Raw genomic sequence first — 15,600 nt, forward strand, 5'->3', positions numbered from 1 at the left:
TTGTTTTCAGAGCCACATTTCGTTGCTTATTTGCTAGTATTAATCAGTCGCGGCCATCTCCAACTCGATGGACATGAGTTTGAGTGAACTCCGGGAGTTGGTGATGGACAGGGAGGCCTGGCGTGATGTGATTCATGGGGTCGCAAAGAGTCGGACACGACTGAGCGACTGAACTGAACTGAACTGAATCAGTCACAGGGCACCATTCATTTTTTTTTTTTTGAAACCAAAGCTGTCTCAGAAATGGCCAATTTAACTTTACAGTAACAAAATATCACAACACAGACTCTCTCAATACAGATAAACTCACACTTACTGGAGATTATATATATTAGATATATATGAAGCAACTTGTGTTAAAGAAATGTCCCTTCCTGGCCAACCTAATTCTTCTTTCTTCCTGATCTTCTGTTTATGACCTCAAACCTGCTCCAGCACCCATCTCCTCCACCTCAGTGGGGCTGGGATCCCGTGGGTGTGGAGGAGCCGGGCCATCAGCCTGTGGCCGACAGCTGGAAGGAGGGTGGGTGGAAGGCAGCTGTCCATGGTGCTTGACCAAATTTTTCTATCTTTCCTTTTTCCTTCTCTCCTTCCTCCTTTTTTCCTCCAAGCATCTACAATCTGACAAACCTTCGGCCCAAAGACTCACACGAGGTGGGACATGGCTGTCGGGCCTCAGTTGAGGACAGGATGTTTTCTAACAGCAGCTGCCGGGGTGAAGCATGTGCTGGTCACGTGGGACCACTGGACCCGGGTACCCATGACTGTCTTCCCAGAGACCCTGCTCTCCTCCAGGCGCCACCGTCAAGGCGCAGCCATCGGTGGGAGGGAGGAACGCCCTCTGGAGACCCTGCCACACGGCAGTCTTGCTGTTCTTCCCATAGCTGCCCTCCGCGGCCCGGCCGGCCCGTCCTCCAATGCGTTATACACAGAGTTGGGGCGCACGCTGCCTGTTTTTTGATGGATGCTGCCCTCCCTCCACCATGCCAGAAGTTTTTCCACAGCCTTGGAGAGGGGCTTTGACCGAGGGCTGGGGGCCTCGGGCTCCGTTTCCTTCACATTCCAGCTGGCCCGGATCCCTCTGTGGCCACAGGGTCCTGCCCCCAGTCACCCTGTCCTCTGGGTGACACTGGAGCAGGCGTCCACGTGGCTAGCGTGGGATTGGGAGAACTTTACAAACATTAGGACCTAACACTGTCTCATCGCTGAAATCAGAGGCCATAGCACCGAAAAGCAGCGTGGGCGCCGGCTGAGGCTTCTCCCAGCCTGTGGGCGGCTGCGGGCTCGCTCGCCCGCCGCCATCTTCAAAGCCATTCCCCCCAGTCATTGTGAGCATCCCAGCGGCCCCTCCATTGTCTCGACCAGCCGGCTCCTCGTTCGTACACCTGGGGATTTCTTTTGATTTCAAGAACAGCCTTAATCGTTTCAGTTTGATTTAAGTGTATACCTCATAAACACTGTTCTTTCGTTTCTCCCCTGGCCCCGCCTATCTCTCTCCCCTTTCTCGGCTCACCTCCTTGCCTCTCCCCTCCGCCACCACCTTGCGACTGATGGTTTGGTTTCCTCTCAGCTCTGCCCCTGCTCAGCACAGGGAGAACGTTGACTCAGAAGCAATAGTGGGCGGCAGGCCACCAAGAGCACAAGCCCAGGGCGGGGTCTAGGGAGGCCCCTCAGCCCGCCTGTTTACCGTGGAACTCCAGTCCTTCTTAAGCCATCACCAGTGCTCAGAGCAGAGGGGCCAGGGCTTCCGCCAGCTGAACGCGGGAAGGGCCCAGAGCCCTGTGCCGGGGTGGGCGGCGCTGTCCAATCCACCCCAGTGGACTGGGCGGGGCTCCTCCCTGAGGCCCTTCCTGCTGGGGCCTCCCTTCATCTTGGGCACAGCCGCCAGTCTCATCTCTAACGTTCTATGCAATGAAATATAAACCCTCAAAGACAACTGTTAATATTTATTAAATTCCGTGTTATGTATAAGGAGTTAATTGCAAAGATGCAATTGAGAAACTGGATAGATCAGCTCATATCCCACCCCCTCTCCCTTCCCCCTCCCCCCTTTCCCACCGTGTGCGTGAAGTTCTCAGTCTGTGGCATGTTCGACCTGTGGCAGGACTCACTGCTGCCAGGCAAGTCACCGCCGGTCCCACAGCAGAGCATGCACAGCTCGCAGCCTCTTTGCACGATCTCATCCATTTTAAATGCTTGACCCTCTTGCTTGGAGTTCTTTTTGTCTCAGACCCCCTCCTTCAAGAGATCTTCTAGCTGACTTCTGCACGAGCAAGTGAGGACAGCTGGAATTGCTACCCGAGCATGCCAGGCCATGGGGCCGGCAGTACAAGGCCCCACACACCCTGTGGGTTTCTCTGACCAAGATGTCTCCGGGGAGACACATGGTGGGAGCCCACACAGGATGTGTGCACGTGAACATTTGGAAGGTTGGCTATGGGATTTCCACATCTGTAAGTTGCCCCCCGCCCTTACCCTGGCCCTGAGCCAGAGACATCTGGCCGCCCCTTCCCAGTGGGGCAGTGTTCAAGGGCAGAGCTGAGCTGCCTCTGCAGCCAGAGAGACAGAAGCCAAGAGTGGGGCCTGCTTGTGTCCTAGGACCCCAGCTCCTGACTGCACCTGTTCTGTGCCTCTCCTCTGGCTTGTAAGCTCCAAGGTCTGTGAGCCAGGACATCTAGGCCGGGACTGAAGGCCAGAGGGTGCTCAGGAGGAGCTGGACCTTTGCATTTGTGGTGTGGACAGCTGACAGAGTCACTTTGCATTAGAGTGGGTGTTCCCATAGACAGTGGCTTCAAGCGGAGTTTTTTGGGAAGCATCTCAATAACAAGACTTCCAGAAGGTTCTGTGGTGACACTCTCTGCATCTGTCCCCAGGACCTAAACGTCCCACCAGCCCCCATCTCTGGAGCCTCAGCATCCCACTGCTCATGACTGAGCCAAGCGTGCAGCAGGCACCCGACCCCTCCAGGCCTGGCCTTCCTCCAGAGTTTGCACCATGCATTTCTCAGGGCTGCATTTCTCCTTTCCAATAAGGTCTACAAGCCCTTTCAGAGAGGGATCCTGACCCACCTCTGGCAGCTGTGGATGAGATAGGAGGCTGTTACCCACTTTGTTGGGCCCAGGCCCTGCCCTTCTGGGTTTGGGCTTCACACATCCAACAGGATACCTGCCTCATTGCAGAGAGCAGGCCTGGGCTATGTGAGGCCATCTGCAAGGGCTGAGGGAGGCCATCATCTGGCCCCTCTGACCACCCAGGGCCAGGTTTTTGTGAGCTGTGCCTAGTGGCTGGATACGTACATGAGGGCCTAATGCAGTGAGCCTCCCACAGAAGGCCAAGGGCCGGGACTAGAAGCGGGGAACAGGCAAGGAGATGACAGCAGGCCAGCCTCCATCACGGCTAGTTTCAGGCTCTCACACATTGACTTTTCAGCAAACCTTCTTTCTGGTCAAGCTCTCTGAGTTGGACATTTCTGACATCTGCCACTCCCCACCCCCCCAACGTATCCACAGGACACATCTGTACCATCACTCCCTTGTGAAGGTGGCTGGAGCAGGCCTCTGGGCCACAGACGTGCTGGCCTTTGTGTAGATACAGCTGTGACTCCGGGGACCAGAGGCTGAGGGACCAGTGTTCAATGCCTTGGGTGCTGGGGAGCACCAAGCACATCTCCACACAGGCAAGGGGATGTCTCTGGGAAGCAGTCCAGGCCTTCTCTATACCCTCCCCCGACCCAGTGTCATGAGTAAGGGCACTGCCTCTTCTGTCTACTTCAGGGCCCAATGCATTCACAGCGACAACCCCTGCCCCACCATTGCTTAGTCCTTGGGAAGAGACTGTGGTCTCAGGGCCCATGGTGAGAGGCAGCAGTGGCAACAACTATGTCCTGTCTTCTGGAGCCTGTGGGGAGTTTTCCAGGCCCATCCTTTGCCATGGCAACAAGGCCCTGGCCTGTTGGCCCCTCCCTTGCCCTTGTGCCCCTCCCCCCATTCTGTAAATACTTGTCATCATGGACTCCGACGGGGTCAGAGGGACAGGCCTGATCAGCTGAAATGCCTCAGAGATATCATTTCTGTCTCCCTGGGTACCAGCAGCCCCGCTGCCATGTGCACTGGGGTGGCGCGGGAGAGCCATGGAAGTCGCGAGATTAACGTGTGTGTGTGTGTGCATGTGAACAGGCGTGTGAGCGTATGCGTGTGCGTGTCTGCCTCATTCGGCCTCTGGGATCCAATAAGCCCGTCCTCTCTTACAGCAGTGACCTGGAGAGCGGCGGCTGCCCCACGCCTTTCCTCTGCTAGCTTCTATGTCTTGTTTTGGCTCCCCCCCCACACACATTCCTTCCCTGCCTCCCTTCTTTCCTCTCTTCCCTTCTTTCCTTCTCTCCTTCTTTCTTTGAGGGGGGAAGAGTGCTGTACAAAGTCAAACAAACAAGTTTACAGTTGTAAGTGCAATGACCCGAGTCCTTCACGTGACCTTGTGAACCGTGTGCAGTCCTCTGTGCTCTGTGAGAACTCGTGGTACTTCAGTGTCCCTCCCCCTGTATTGTGACAAGGTAATTCTGTGGTATCAGAATAAAAGGACTTGATATAAACAACCTACAGACTGTCTCTGGGATGGTTTCTGAAATGGGCAGGCGCAGGCAGAGGAACAAATCTCCCAACTGTGACAGCCCCGTGTTTTCACGGTTAAAGGGAAAGAATGGGAAGCAAAAGTTGCGGAAGTACAGGCAAGGCCAGGGCAGAGTTCACAGCAATCTGGCCAAAGACAGTGGGTCTGTCCACAAAGGCAAGTTTAATGCTTGAACCTGGAGAGAGCAGTTAGTTCACTGGGCAGACTTGTTAATATTTTTTTTTAAGTTTTTTAAATTGGGGTTTAATTACTTTATAGTGTTGTGTTAGTTTCTGCTATACAACAAGGTGAGTCAGCTATAGGTATACATATATTCCCTCCCACCCACCTACCTCCTCTCAAGGGCAGACTGTTGAGGGTACCTCCACAGACTGCGAGTGTCTGGGGTGCACAATTTTCTGGGGCCTGGTTCCTGGGGACGCAAGTGAGCAGGTGCTGCCCCCTGGTGCCACTAACAAGCCCTACACCTGTCTGCCTTGACTGTGTCCACACCAACCCCCAAAATCTTGGGGGCTACTAGATCTTAGTCCTTCCCCAGACTAGGAAAGCCTTCTTATCAAAGTAACCCTGAGTTTCTAGAAATGTTTAAACACACGGAAAGGAGTATCAGCCTCACCTCTGGCCTTCCTCAAAATTAGTATCTTGATGCATGTCTTTCCTTCCTGTGTTTTTCTTTTTCATTTTAAACAGAGCCAGAAGATACAGCAGTTCCTGTTTTCTAGCCTTCTGTTTATTTCTGCACGTTCATTCCGGATACTTAGATGTTCATCCTCCAGTGCCCAGCCTCCAGAGAGCTGCAGCATGAGTTTACAGCCAGGTCACTGAAAGTGTCCTCAAAGACAGGCACTATGTTCCCAGTTTCCCTGTTGTAAACCATGCTGTAATGAACATCCTCATTTCCAACTTGCCACCCACATGGGTGGCTGAGGCCACTCTTTCTGCTCCCAGTTCTGGCCTTAACAGGCCCACACCTACGGATGCTCACAAATAAGTGGCCTCAGAAAATGGAAACTGTTTTTACCTGATTAGTCTGATGTGATTGATGGGGAAGGGGAAGCTGCAGGCCAGTCAAGTGGGATCTGAGTCACAGGCAAGGCAGGGCACAGGGACCCAGGGTCCTGAGGGAGCCAGAGTCCTTGGCTCCAGCCAAGCTCAGGAGACATCCATTGCTTCTGGCCTAACAACTGGCCAGCCTCTCCTGCCATGGTAACCTGCCCTGTCCAGTGCCAGTGTCCTGAGGGAGCCTTCCTGCCCAGGTTTCTCATTCCACAGGAAGGACTCTGGTTCTGGGTGGAGCCTGTACCCACTAGGCCCTCTGCACCCAAGAACTTGGGCTGAGGCCTGGGAAGGCAGACAGAGGCTCAGGCGCCCACCCACGTGCCACGGGGCAGGGTGGGGGAGGGCTGGAGGGGCAGATAGCTTCTGGGGCAGACTTGGTGTCCGATAAGACATGGCAACACCCTGTGTGAACTTTGTACCCGCCCTTCTTTGCCATAAGCCCAGAGCTCTGCATTCTACCAGGAGCACACCTCCCCCCTTCTTTTCTCTTTGGCCAGAGAACCCCCTGCAGAGTAGCGTCTGGTGAATGCATGCCTAGCAATAGACCAGCACGACCCGACAGCCAGCCTCCGGGCTGCGGGAGACCCCAGCTGGGGCTGACTTTGGTTTGCATCCCGCCTCTTAAGCCCTGCCCCTCACCTTTCGCTGGACTCGACTTTACCCTTGCTGGACTCAGAACCTCCCACTCCGCCCCCCACTCCCGCATCTTCGAAGAGTCCTCGGTCTATAGCCTGGCCTCACCCCCTCTTCTCGTGGGCCCTGTAGTTACTCGCACACTTCGCCCCTCCCTAAAGACCAGAGCCTTTATTCCGTCCCCTCCCAGTAATAGGCGAGGACTTGGCCCACAGAGCTCGCCTCTCATCAGCCTAGCCCGCCCCGAGAAGGTGGCTCCTTTCCGGGAGATCCCTGCTCTTCCCCTGCAGGACTCCAGGGTCCGCAGTCCTTACTTATTCTTTACAGGCCCCGCCTCTTTACCATCGAAGTCCCGCCCCCTGGCTAACCGTCTTCGCCCATTCGTCGAAAGTCCCGCCCCTCTCATTTCACTGCAAGCCCGTGGCGGAGGCGGGCTGGGCCTCTCCCGGCTCCGCCCCCGGAGCCTCACTTCCGGGGGCCAGCAGGCCCCGCCTCGCCCTGGCGGCCCAGAGCCACCATGGAGCGGCAGGTGAGGGATCGGCCCGCGGTTCCCGTGGTCTTTGAAGCCCGGGCCGGGCCTGACCCTGCTGTGTCCCCTGCGCAGGTGCTGCTGAGCGAGCCCGAAGAGGCGGCGGCGCTGTACCGGGGCCTTAGTCGCCAGCCCTCGCTGAGCGCCGCCTGCCTGGGCCCGGAGGTCACCACGCAGTACGGGGGTCGCTACAGGACGGTGCACACGGGTGGGTGTTTGGCGGGGATTCGGGGAGGGGGACGTGGAGGGCTCCTGCCTGACGGTGCACACGGGTGTGTGGAAGAAGGCCGCTCTTGGAAAGTGGGTGTGAAAGGGAGCCTCCCCAAGAGGCCCGTGCACACAGGTGGAGATGGGGTGGGGGTGGGGCTCCCTGGAGTACCATGAGCTGGGCCCATGAGTGCAGAGCGTGGGCCTTGCAAGGGCTACCCCCATCGTCCTATCCCACACTCACCCTCAAGGTTCCAGGGTGGATGCTAGGAGCAGTAATGGTTTCTCTCCTAAGATGTTGTCAGCTTAGGCTCTGGAGCCCTAGACTTGAGCTGGGTTCGGGTGTTACCCATCCTGCCCCCAGAATATCTGGAGACAGATTGAAGGAGGTGGGGGTGGGAAGGGTGCCCCTGCCAGGACTGGTCAAGTTGAGCAGTCTCATGCCTCTCCTCGCAGAATGGACCCAGAGGGACCTGGAACGCATGGAGAACATCCGATTCTGCCGCCAGTACCTGGTGTTCCATGATGGGGACTCAGTGGTGTTTGCAGGGCCTGCGGGCAACAGTGTGGAGACCCGGGGGGAGTAAGTTTGAGGGAGGAAGCTTGTGCGCAAGGCCCCAGCGATCTGCAAGCCTTTTCTGAATGCCTACCATGGGCCTTGGTGTGGGTATGACCCAGAAGGGAAGCCTGGAGTCAGGTTCCTGCTCCCTGGGAGCTCAGGCAGCCTCTACTGACATGGTCATAAGTGCTGGAGGCCTGCTTCAAGCTTGGGATGGGACTAGAGGCCCTGCCCCAGGAAACAGAGGCCGACAGCCGCTGTGAAAGGACTAGAAGGGCTGCAAGGGTGGATGTGAGCTGGAGCCTCAAGAATCTTGCCTAAGAGGTTGACCAGTAAGGGGACTGAATGGGCTGTCACTGGGTGAGAGGTCATCCTGACCCGCTATCCTGTGTCATCCTCAGGCTGCTAAGCAGAGAATCTCCTTCAGGCAGCATGAAAGCCGTGCTGCGCAAGGCTGGAAGCACTGGGGAGGAGAAGCAGTTTTTGGAGGTGAGTCCGCACAGGACCAGGTGGTGGGCAGCTGGGGGCTCCGTCCCACAGATGAGGCTCTGTTGGAGGACAGGCAGCCTGACTACCAGATGTCCTCAGGTCTGGGAGAAGAACCGGAAGCTCAAGAGCTTCAACCTGTCAGCGCTGGAGAAACATGGGCCAGTTTACGAGGATGGTGAGGCAGCCGGCTGGTGAGCAGGCAGGGTGGCCAGGAGGGGCAGCCGTAGCCCCGGGCTCCCCCTGATCAGCCTTCCTTGCACCCAGACTGCTTTGGCTGCCTGTCCTGGTCGCACTCGGAGACACACTTACTATATGTGGCAGAGAAGAAGCGCCCCAAGGCTGAGTCCTTCTTTCAGACCAAAGCCTTGGACGTCAGTGGCAGCGATGATGAGATGGCCAGGCCGAAGAAGCCAGACCAGGCCATTAAGGTGCTCATGGCCATGGCCAGTTGGTGAAGGCCGCTCTGGGCAGCCCTTGAGCTCAGTAGGCTCTCTCGCCACACTGTGCCTACCAGAACCGGGGAGGCACTGGCTTCCAGGGGGCAGGGCAGGCTCCCGCAAGACAGGCTGGGCATTAAGTGTCTTGTGTTCTCAGGGGGACCAGTTTTTGTTTTATGAAGACTGGGGAGAAAACATGGTTTCCAAAGGCACTCCTGTACTCTGTGTTCTGGATGTCGAGAGTGGCAACATCTCTGTGCTTGAGGGGGTCCCTGAGAGTGTGTCCCCTGGCCAGGTTAGTGCTGACTTGGCCTGCATCTCTCCTGGAATCTGGGGGCCCTGCCTGAGTGACTGCCCTTTGTTCACACCTGCCCTGTGGTCTTGTTTACAGGCCTTCTGGGCCCCTGGAGACACAGGTGTGGTGTTCGTGGGCTGGTGGCATGAGCCCTTCCGGTTGGGCATCCGCTTCTGCACCAATCGGAGGTGAGGACAGTTGAAGGGGTGGGACAGGGTGCCTTGCAGCTCAGACTGGCCTTGAAGCTGAGTGTCTCTCTGGTGGTTCCAGGTCAGCCCTGTACTATGTGGACCTCACTGGGGGGAACTGCGGTACGTGTTAGCACCTGCCCGTGCTTTACTGACACACACTGGGCCCTGGCAGCCTGCATGATGCTCACATTTCTGTCTGGTCCAGAGCTCCTCTCGGATGACTCTCTGGCTGTCACTTCTCCCCGGCTGAGCCCGGACCAGTGTCGCATCGTCTACCTGCAGTTCCCATCTCTGGTCCCCCATCAGCAGTGTGGCCAGTTGTGCCTGGTGAGCTGGGGGGAGGTCACCAGGAGAAGGGGATGGTGGATGAGAGCTGAAGAGTCAGTTTTGACTCCCCAGGAGCCTCTCCGTGGACCTCCTGTTCTAGGTGCAGTGATGGTGTGAGCTCCACCTGGCCTTCTCTCCAGGCAGGGCCTAGAGGCTGTGTCCTGGGAGGCTCTGTACAGTTAAGACTCACCACTTGGAGAGCATTGTCTGTCTACAGGAATGCTTCTCATCTGCAAGGGGCTGGGAGGTAGTGGGCTCTTGTGAAAGTCAGAGGCCTCTCCAGACCTCTGGTCCAGGTCACCAAAAAGGAGACACATCAGGGTCCTCTCGGGTCCTCCCCTCCCTGCCTTGAGGGCACTGCCAGTCCCCTGGTGGGCCTGACCGCCCTGTTGTCTTGCAGTATGACTGGTATACCAGGGTCACCGTGGTGGTGGTGGATGTCGTGCCTCGGCAACTGGGAGGTAAGGGGTGTGCGGCGGGGCGGGTGCTGTGGAGCCTGCAGCTCTGTTCTCTAGCCATCTGTTCTTGCTCGGGGCCAGCCTCCTCAGCTCTTCCATCCTGAGTTCCTTCTGAAGTCACTCCTTCTGCCGGACTACCCCAGGTTCAGCCACCGCAGGGGGTGGGGCCATCACCATCGGGCACGGTTCTGACAGAAGGAAGTCACTTGGACCAGAGCTGAGACGGTTTCATTCAGTCTGCAGCCCATAGATCTTTCTTGTCCTTCCAGTGGCTGATTAAAGTCCCTGCTCCTTCACAGGCTCTCAGAAAGTACATTAGGTTGGCAGGTCCTACCCCGAAGGGTGCTCATTCTCCCCCTCCCAAGCCCCACCCCAGCGTTTGTCCAGTCCAAGCCCTTGAGGCAGCAGGGTCTCCGGAAGGGTGGCTCTTGGCTGATAAGCTCCAGTCAGAGTCTCAGCTGCTCACAGCTCTGCTTGGGATCCCAGACTATCCCAAGGATGTGAGGGGTGAGTCTCCTGCCTTCTCAGGCCACCTGGTCCGTTCCAGGAGACAGGGGCAAGGGATGCTCTCCTTTTCCTCTCTTTGGGTTACAGGGATGCAGCTGGTATGAATTCTGGCTCTGCCCCGTATTAGCTAGGTGTTCCTGGGCAGTATCCCAACCCCCTGAGTTTCCATTCCTTTATGTGAGGGGGAAGTAGTTGTTCCTGCTCTTTGCGAGACTGTAGTGAGGGTTAAATGAGTGATGATACTAGAGGGTAGGGTTTATTTAGGCCCCTGGGCCAGGCAGTCAGCTAAGTATGGTAACGGACAGACAGGTGTTACCTTGGTTACAGCATCTGTTCCTACCCAGGGCCCAATAAGAGCAGCTCACAGGAATGCCAGTGCCTACTGTTTCTCTCAGGAGCTCTTAAGCTCCCCCTCTCCTGGGCCCTCAGAGGCCTCTTCCCTTCAGCCCACACTTCAGGCAGCTCCTCATCACCTCGGGTACCCATGTGTGGGGCCCCAGGTGAATTCCCCAGCAACCCAACCTTCCTTATAGTTTTGCTGCCCCCCACCCCCATCCCCTCCACTCTTGGATGTGGCCCCCAGCTCTCTGCCTTTTCAGAGAACTTCTCTGGGATCTACTGCAGCCTGCTGCCTCTGGGATGCTGGTCGGCTGACAGCCAGAGAGTGGTTTTTGACACAGCTCAGCGTAGCCGGCAGGTACGGGCCCTGACTATATTGAGAGGCAGCCCTTGACCAACCCCAGGAGCTGCGTGCCTGGGAAATCTGGGGGACACGGGGGCTGCCATGGAAGTGGGCCCCTGAACACCACCATACGGGGAGCTGATGGAGGTGGGACAGTGGTTTCTTCCCAGGATTGAGCGGGGACACCACAGTATGCCAGACTCCTTTGGGGTGTGATATCATTGGGTCCTCGGGGTAGCTGGAAGGAGCTCAGAGGCATTTCCTCTCCTGCCCAGGGCCACTCAGCACATTGTGATGGAACTGGGATTTGAACCCAAGTCCCCAGGCCACACCTACTGTTCTGAGTAGCTGTCGCCGTAGTCACTCGCGGATCTGGCCTGGCCCCAGGGTCCCCAGGAAGGTAGAGAGGAGGTGGGGGCAGGACCTGAAGGGCCCTTGGATGTGGTGCCACACGTGGCCTCCCCTCTGCTTCAGGACCTGTTTGCTGTGGACACCCAGATGGGCACTGTGACGCCTCTGACGACTGGTGAGCAGGACCAGGGAGGGGCCAGCCAGGCCGGGGGAGGGACCGGAGCTCAAGCACACGGGCTGCAGCAGTGCTCGTGTCCACTCTGCACCACTGACTGTCCTGCAGCCTCTACTGACAGCTTTGAAGACCCTGCCTCTGCAGGACCCTCAGCAAACCAACAGACTGCCTCCCCGCCTCTGCCTGCCCCCACCCCCCCCCCCCGTGTCCTGGCACTGCTCAGCACAGGCCCCACGTGGCTTCTCAAACCCACACAAGTCTCTGTCTCTGTGGCCAGGATCGGCCAGAATCATCCTCCCTACTCTTCAAACCTCAGGCAGAGGCACCTCTGCTTCTCCAGGGCCCAGGAGAAGCCCTGGGTTGGCTCCTTCATCTTCCTTTTTCCCAGGCCTGATGATCCTGCCCCTAAAATGTTTTTTGAGTCCTCCACCTGGCCAGGCTGTACTCACCCCTCCACAAAGCTACCAAAGTGTTGTTCCCAAACTGCATCTTATTGTACGTCCCCGGCTTAGGAATCTTACTCTCCTTGGACCCCACTGCCTAGAATCAGCACCGTACCCCCGCCCCCAGCCTCCTGGGCCCAGCTGCCTCCCTGCAAACTACAGTCATCAGGGGGTGGGTGGATGTACCATGGGGTCTGGTGTGTCGCCAGATCTGGCAGTCCCAGGGCACAGCCACCGGATGGGTGGGCTGAGAAGAAGGCCCTCTGGGATCTGTGTGCAGTTGACTGTCATTGACTGTGACATCTCTCTGTGGGCATCCCTTTGCTGTTCAGGGAGGAAGGGGCACCTGGCTTTAAAGCCACCAGTCTGGCGGTTCTGGCTCTGCAGTTGCGGGGGTGTGTGGAAATAGTGGTGGCCTCTGCCTTCTCCAGGTGGGTCAGGTGGAAGCTGGAAGCTGCTCACAATTGACCAGGACCTCATGGTAGCCCAGTTCTCCACGCCCAACCTTCCCCCGTGCCTGGTGAGTGTTGGTGGGCTACAGACCAGGAGGCAGGGATTCTGTGCAGGTGGTGTTCCCAGGTCAGGGAACTGACCCAAGTCTTGACTGTGGCTGGTCAGTTCATGAGCAGCCAGGATGCAGACTCAGCTCAGGATAGTCCACGAGATCTGGCACCATGGGGAGGAACGCCTGAGCTGAAGTTTGCTCCATACAGAACAGGGTACCTGGGAAAGTGCTCAGTCCTCTGGCGTAAAATAGCCTAGAGGCTGAGGAGGGAGGGGTACCTGCGTGTGGTTGGGTAAGTGCCTGTGTATATACCAGCTTACAACAGGAGTCCACGCTGTGCCCTCTGGAGGTGGGCAGACAGCCCAGTAGAGCAAGGGCTGTCCACGCTCACAGTGGTAGGAAGGCTGGGAGGCAGCCAAGCCACCTGTGACCCACTCTTTTCCCTTGGCAGAAAGTCGGGTTCCTGCCTCCTGCGGGGATGGAGCAGGAGGTGGTGTGGGTGTCCCTGGAGGAGGCCGAGCCCATTCCTGACATCTCCTGGAGCATCCGGGTACTACAGCCACCCCCAGAGCAAGAGCATGCGCAGTATGGTGAGCTGGGCAGGGGCAGAGGGACACCTTCTCCAGGTTTCCCAAGCACATGGCATCGGTGGTCACCTTTCCCGTCTTCCTGTCTTGCATTTTGGGGGGGAGTGTTTTGAGATTGTCTCTTAAGAGCTGTTCTGCTCCTCTTGTGGACAATCATGGGGAGTAGTGTCCAGGCATCTAAACACCTGCTCTGGGCATCATTGGGCCATGTCATCTGTGGTAGGATAGCGGAGCCCAAAGAAGCCAGGCATACGCGAGGCTTCTGTGACCACACCTCCTCCAGAATGCTGTCCCTGCAGAGAATGGGACTCCCCAGCCAGGGTAGAAGGAGCATGAATGAGCCCCCCTGGGTCCCTGCATCACAGTGTGGGCTACCTTGGCCCAGCCTCCTGTGTCAGAGGTCAGCCCCAGACCTGCAGCTACAGCGGAGGCTTCAGCTGGCAGAGCCCCAGGCAGTAGCCCTGGGTCTGCTGACTGCTGCTTCTCCCCTGCAGTTGGTCTTGACTTTGAAGTGATCCTCATCCAGCCCAGCGATCCTCCAGATAAGACCCAGGTGCCCATGGTGGTCATGCCCCACGGTAGGCAACTGGCCTAACAGCCCCTGCCCTTCCTCTCCACCCCTCCTTTGCTGGCTATTTCACCCTGTCTGTTCCCTGTCTGCAGGGGGACCCCATTCATCCTTTGTCACTTCCTGGATGCTACTCCCAGCCATGCTTTGCAAGATGGGCTTTGCAGTCCTACTAGGTGAGGGGGCAGGGCCCTGCAGCTCTGGTGGGGCCGTGGGATGGTCATGGGGTGGGCCTGGTCAGTGCAAGTGTTTTGGGTACTGCCCTTGGCTCCAGGCCTCTCTGCAGCCCTGAACTGGTAATCACTATCAGAAACTGCCCTGGCCCAGCCTCGGGCTCCATGGACTAACTTGCAACTCCCATGAAAGGGCATGTGGCCACTGGGCCATCTCCGACCTCTTGGCCCCTTCCCCTGGCGTCTGATGCAGCTGGCCCCAAGGCCTACTTCACATAGAGGTGAAAGGGTATCCAGGGCTCCAGGAATGTCACTTGACCACCCTATCTGGTCCCTCCCTGGCTTCCAGTGAACTATCGTGGCTCCACGGGCTTTGGCCAGGACAGCATCCTCTCCCTCCCCGGCAATGTGGGCAGCCAGGATGTGAAGGACGTCCAGGTAGCAGGGACTGGGGCTTCTGGACAGGTTGGGAGGGTAGGACAGCGGGGGTGTGGTTCCATTCAGCTGGGCAGGCCGCTGGCTGCAGCATGATCTGCCCCACCCTGTAGTTTGCAGTGGAGCAGGTGCTCCAGGAGGAACACTTTGACGCAGGCCGCGTGGCCCTGTTGGGTGGTTCCCATGGTGGCTTCCTGTCCTGCCACCTGATTGGTCAGTACCCCGAGACCTACGGCGCCTGCGTGGTGCGGAACCCTGTGATCAACATTGCCTCCATGATGGGCTCCACGGACATCCCTGACTGGTGGGTGTGCCCACAGGCCCCCCACCCTTCTCCCCTCCCCTCCATATCCTTATGGAGCTCCCGAGGGCCCCGGCGCTCCCAGGCCTGCATCAGCATGGTGTCTTGTAGGTGTGTGGTGGAGGCTGGCTACCTTTACAGCAGCGATTGCCTGCCAGACCCCAGCGTGTGGTCTGAGATGCTGAGCAAGTCACCCATCAAGTACATCCCTCAGGTATGGAGCCCTTCTCACCTCCCCACCACCAGTCTGTCCAGGGCTCTGGGCCCTGCTCACCACTGCTCCCCTCATACTTAGGTGAAGACACCAGTGTTACTGATGCTTGGCCAGGAGGACCGGCGTGTGCCCTTCAAGCAGGGCATGGAGTATTACCGTGCCCTCAAGGCCCGGAACGTGCCTGTTCGGTGAGTGCATGCAACAAGACAGGCCTCGCAGCTGGTAGGCCGGTGAGCAGCAAAGGCACCTTGATCCTCACACTGCTGCTCAATCCCCCAGGCTCCTGCTCTATCCCAAGAGCACCCACTCACTCTCAGAGGTGGAGGTGGAATCCGACAGCTTCATGAATGCTGTGATCTGGATGTGTACGCACTTGGGCCACTGAAGCCCTGCCCCTCGGCACAAGCTGGGTGGCATGTGCCACACAGGGCTCTTGGAGGGCCCCAGGGTCTGGCAGAGCGTCAAGAGGCTTCCCAGGCTCTGGACTTCATGGACGGGTGAGCTGAGGAATGTGGGCTACATACTCATAATAAATGAAGACCCGGAGTCTGGTTCCTGCTGGCACTTTGTACCAAGCCACCCCGAACCCAAACCCCGCCCTTGGGGTTCAGAGACTGTAGGCCCCTGGGTATGGCAGCCATCAGGCTGGCATCTGCCTCCAGGGTGAGCGGTAGGGGACGGTGTGAGACTCAGTTGTCACTTGTCCTGGCCAAGTAGTTCTCCCCCAGGCTAGCTCCCTCAGCTGCAGCCCCTTGTGTTAGAAACTGCCCTACACCACTTTCTCCTCCCTGCCATTGATTTAGGGGACTAGTGAGGCCCTGCCCTTCCATTGCACCCACAGGTTAAGGC

The 15,600-nt window shown here is 57.7% G+C and overlaps 1 protein-coding gene across 2 annotated transcripts; it reads left to right on the forward strand.

Annotated features, from left to right (window-relative positions):
• The first annotated feature begins 6,742 nt into the window (after window positions 1-6,742).
• APEH (acylaminoacyl-peptide hydrolase) lies at window positions 6,743-15,297 on the forward strand. 2 transcript variants are annotated; one of them, XM_055413844.1, is made up of 22 exons: window positions 6,743-6,847; window positions 6,923-7,055; window positions 7,511-7,637; window positions 8,015-8,102; window positions 8,202-8,277; window positions 8,367-8,530; window positions 8,697-8,834; window positions 8,931-9,022; window positions 9,105-9,145; window positions 9,231-9,352; window positions 9,753-9,813; window positions 10,917-11,014; window positions 11,474-11,525; window positions 12,400-12,488; window positions 12,925-13,063; window positions 13,555-13,638; window positions 13,724-13,804; window positions 14,151-14,239; window positions 14,350-14,540; window positions 14,649-14,751; window positions 14,833-14,939; window positions 15,031-15,297. In XM_055413844.1, exons 1-22 carry the CDS (start codon window positions 6,836-6,838, stop codon window positions 15,134-15,136), a joined length of 2,193 nt encoding a protein of 730 aa, XP_055269819.1. In that variant the 5' UTR covers window positions 6,743-6,835; the 3' UTR covers window positions 15,137-15,297. The 2 variants fall into 2 exon arrangements, with proteins under 2 accessions (XP_055269819.1, XP_088687790.1); XM_088831664.1 differs by lacking the exons at window positions 6,743-6,847; window positions 7,511-7,637 and having other exon boundaries at window positions 6,919-7,055.
• The last annotated feature ends 303 nt before the right edge of the window (window positions 15,298-15,600 follow it).

This window comes from Moschus berezovskii, chromosome 24 (assembly GCF_049115385.1).
Source record: "Moschus berezovskii isolate FMDL1 chromosome 24, NW_MosBer_1.0, whole genome shotgun sequence".
Taxonomy (NCBI): domain Eukaryota; kingdom Metazoa; phylum Chordata; class Mammalia; order Artiodactyla; family Moschidae; genus Moschus; species Moschus berezovskii.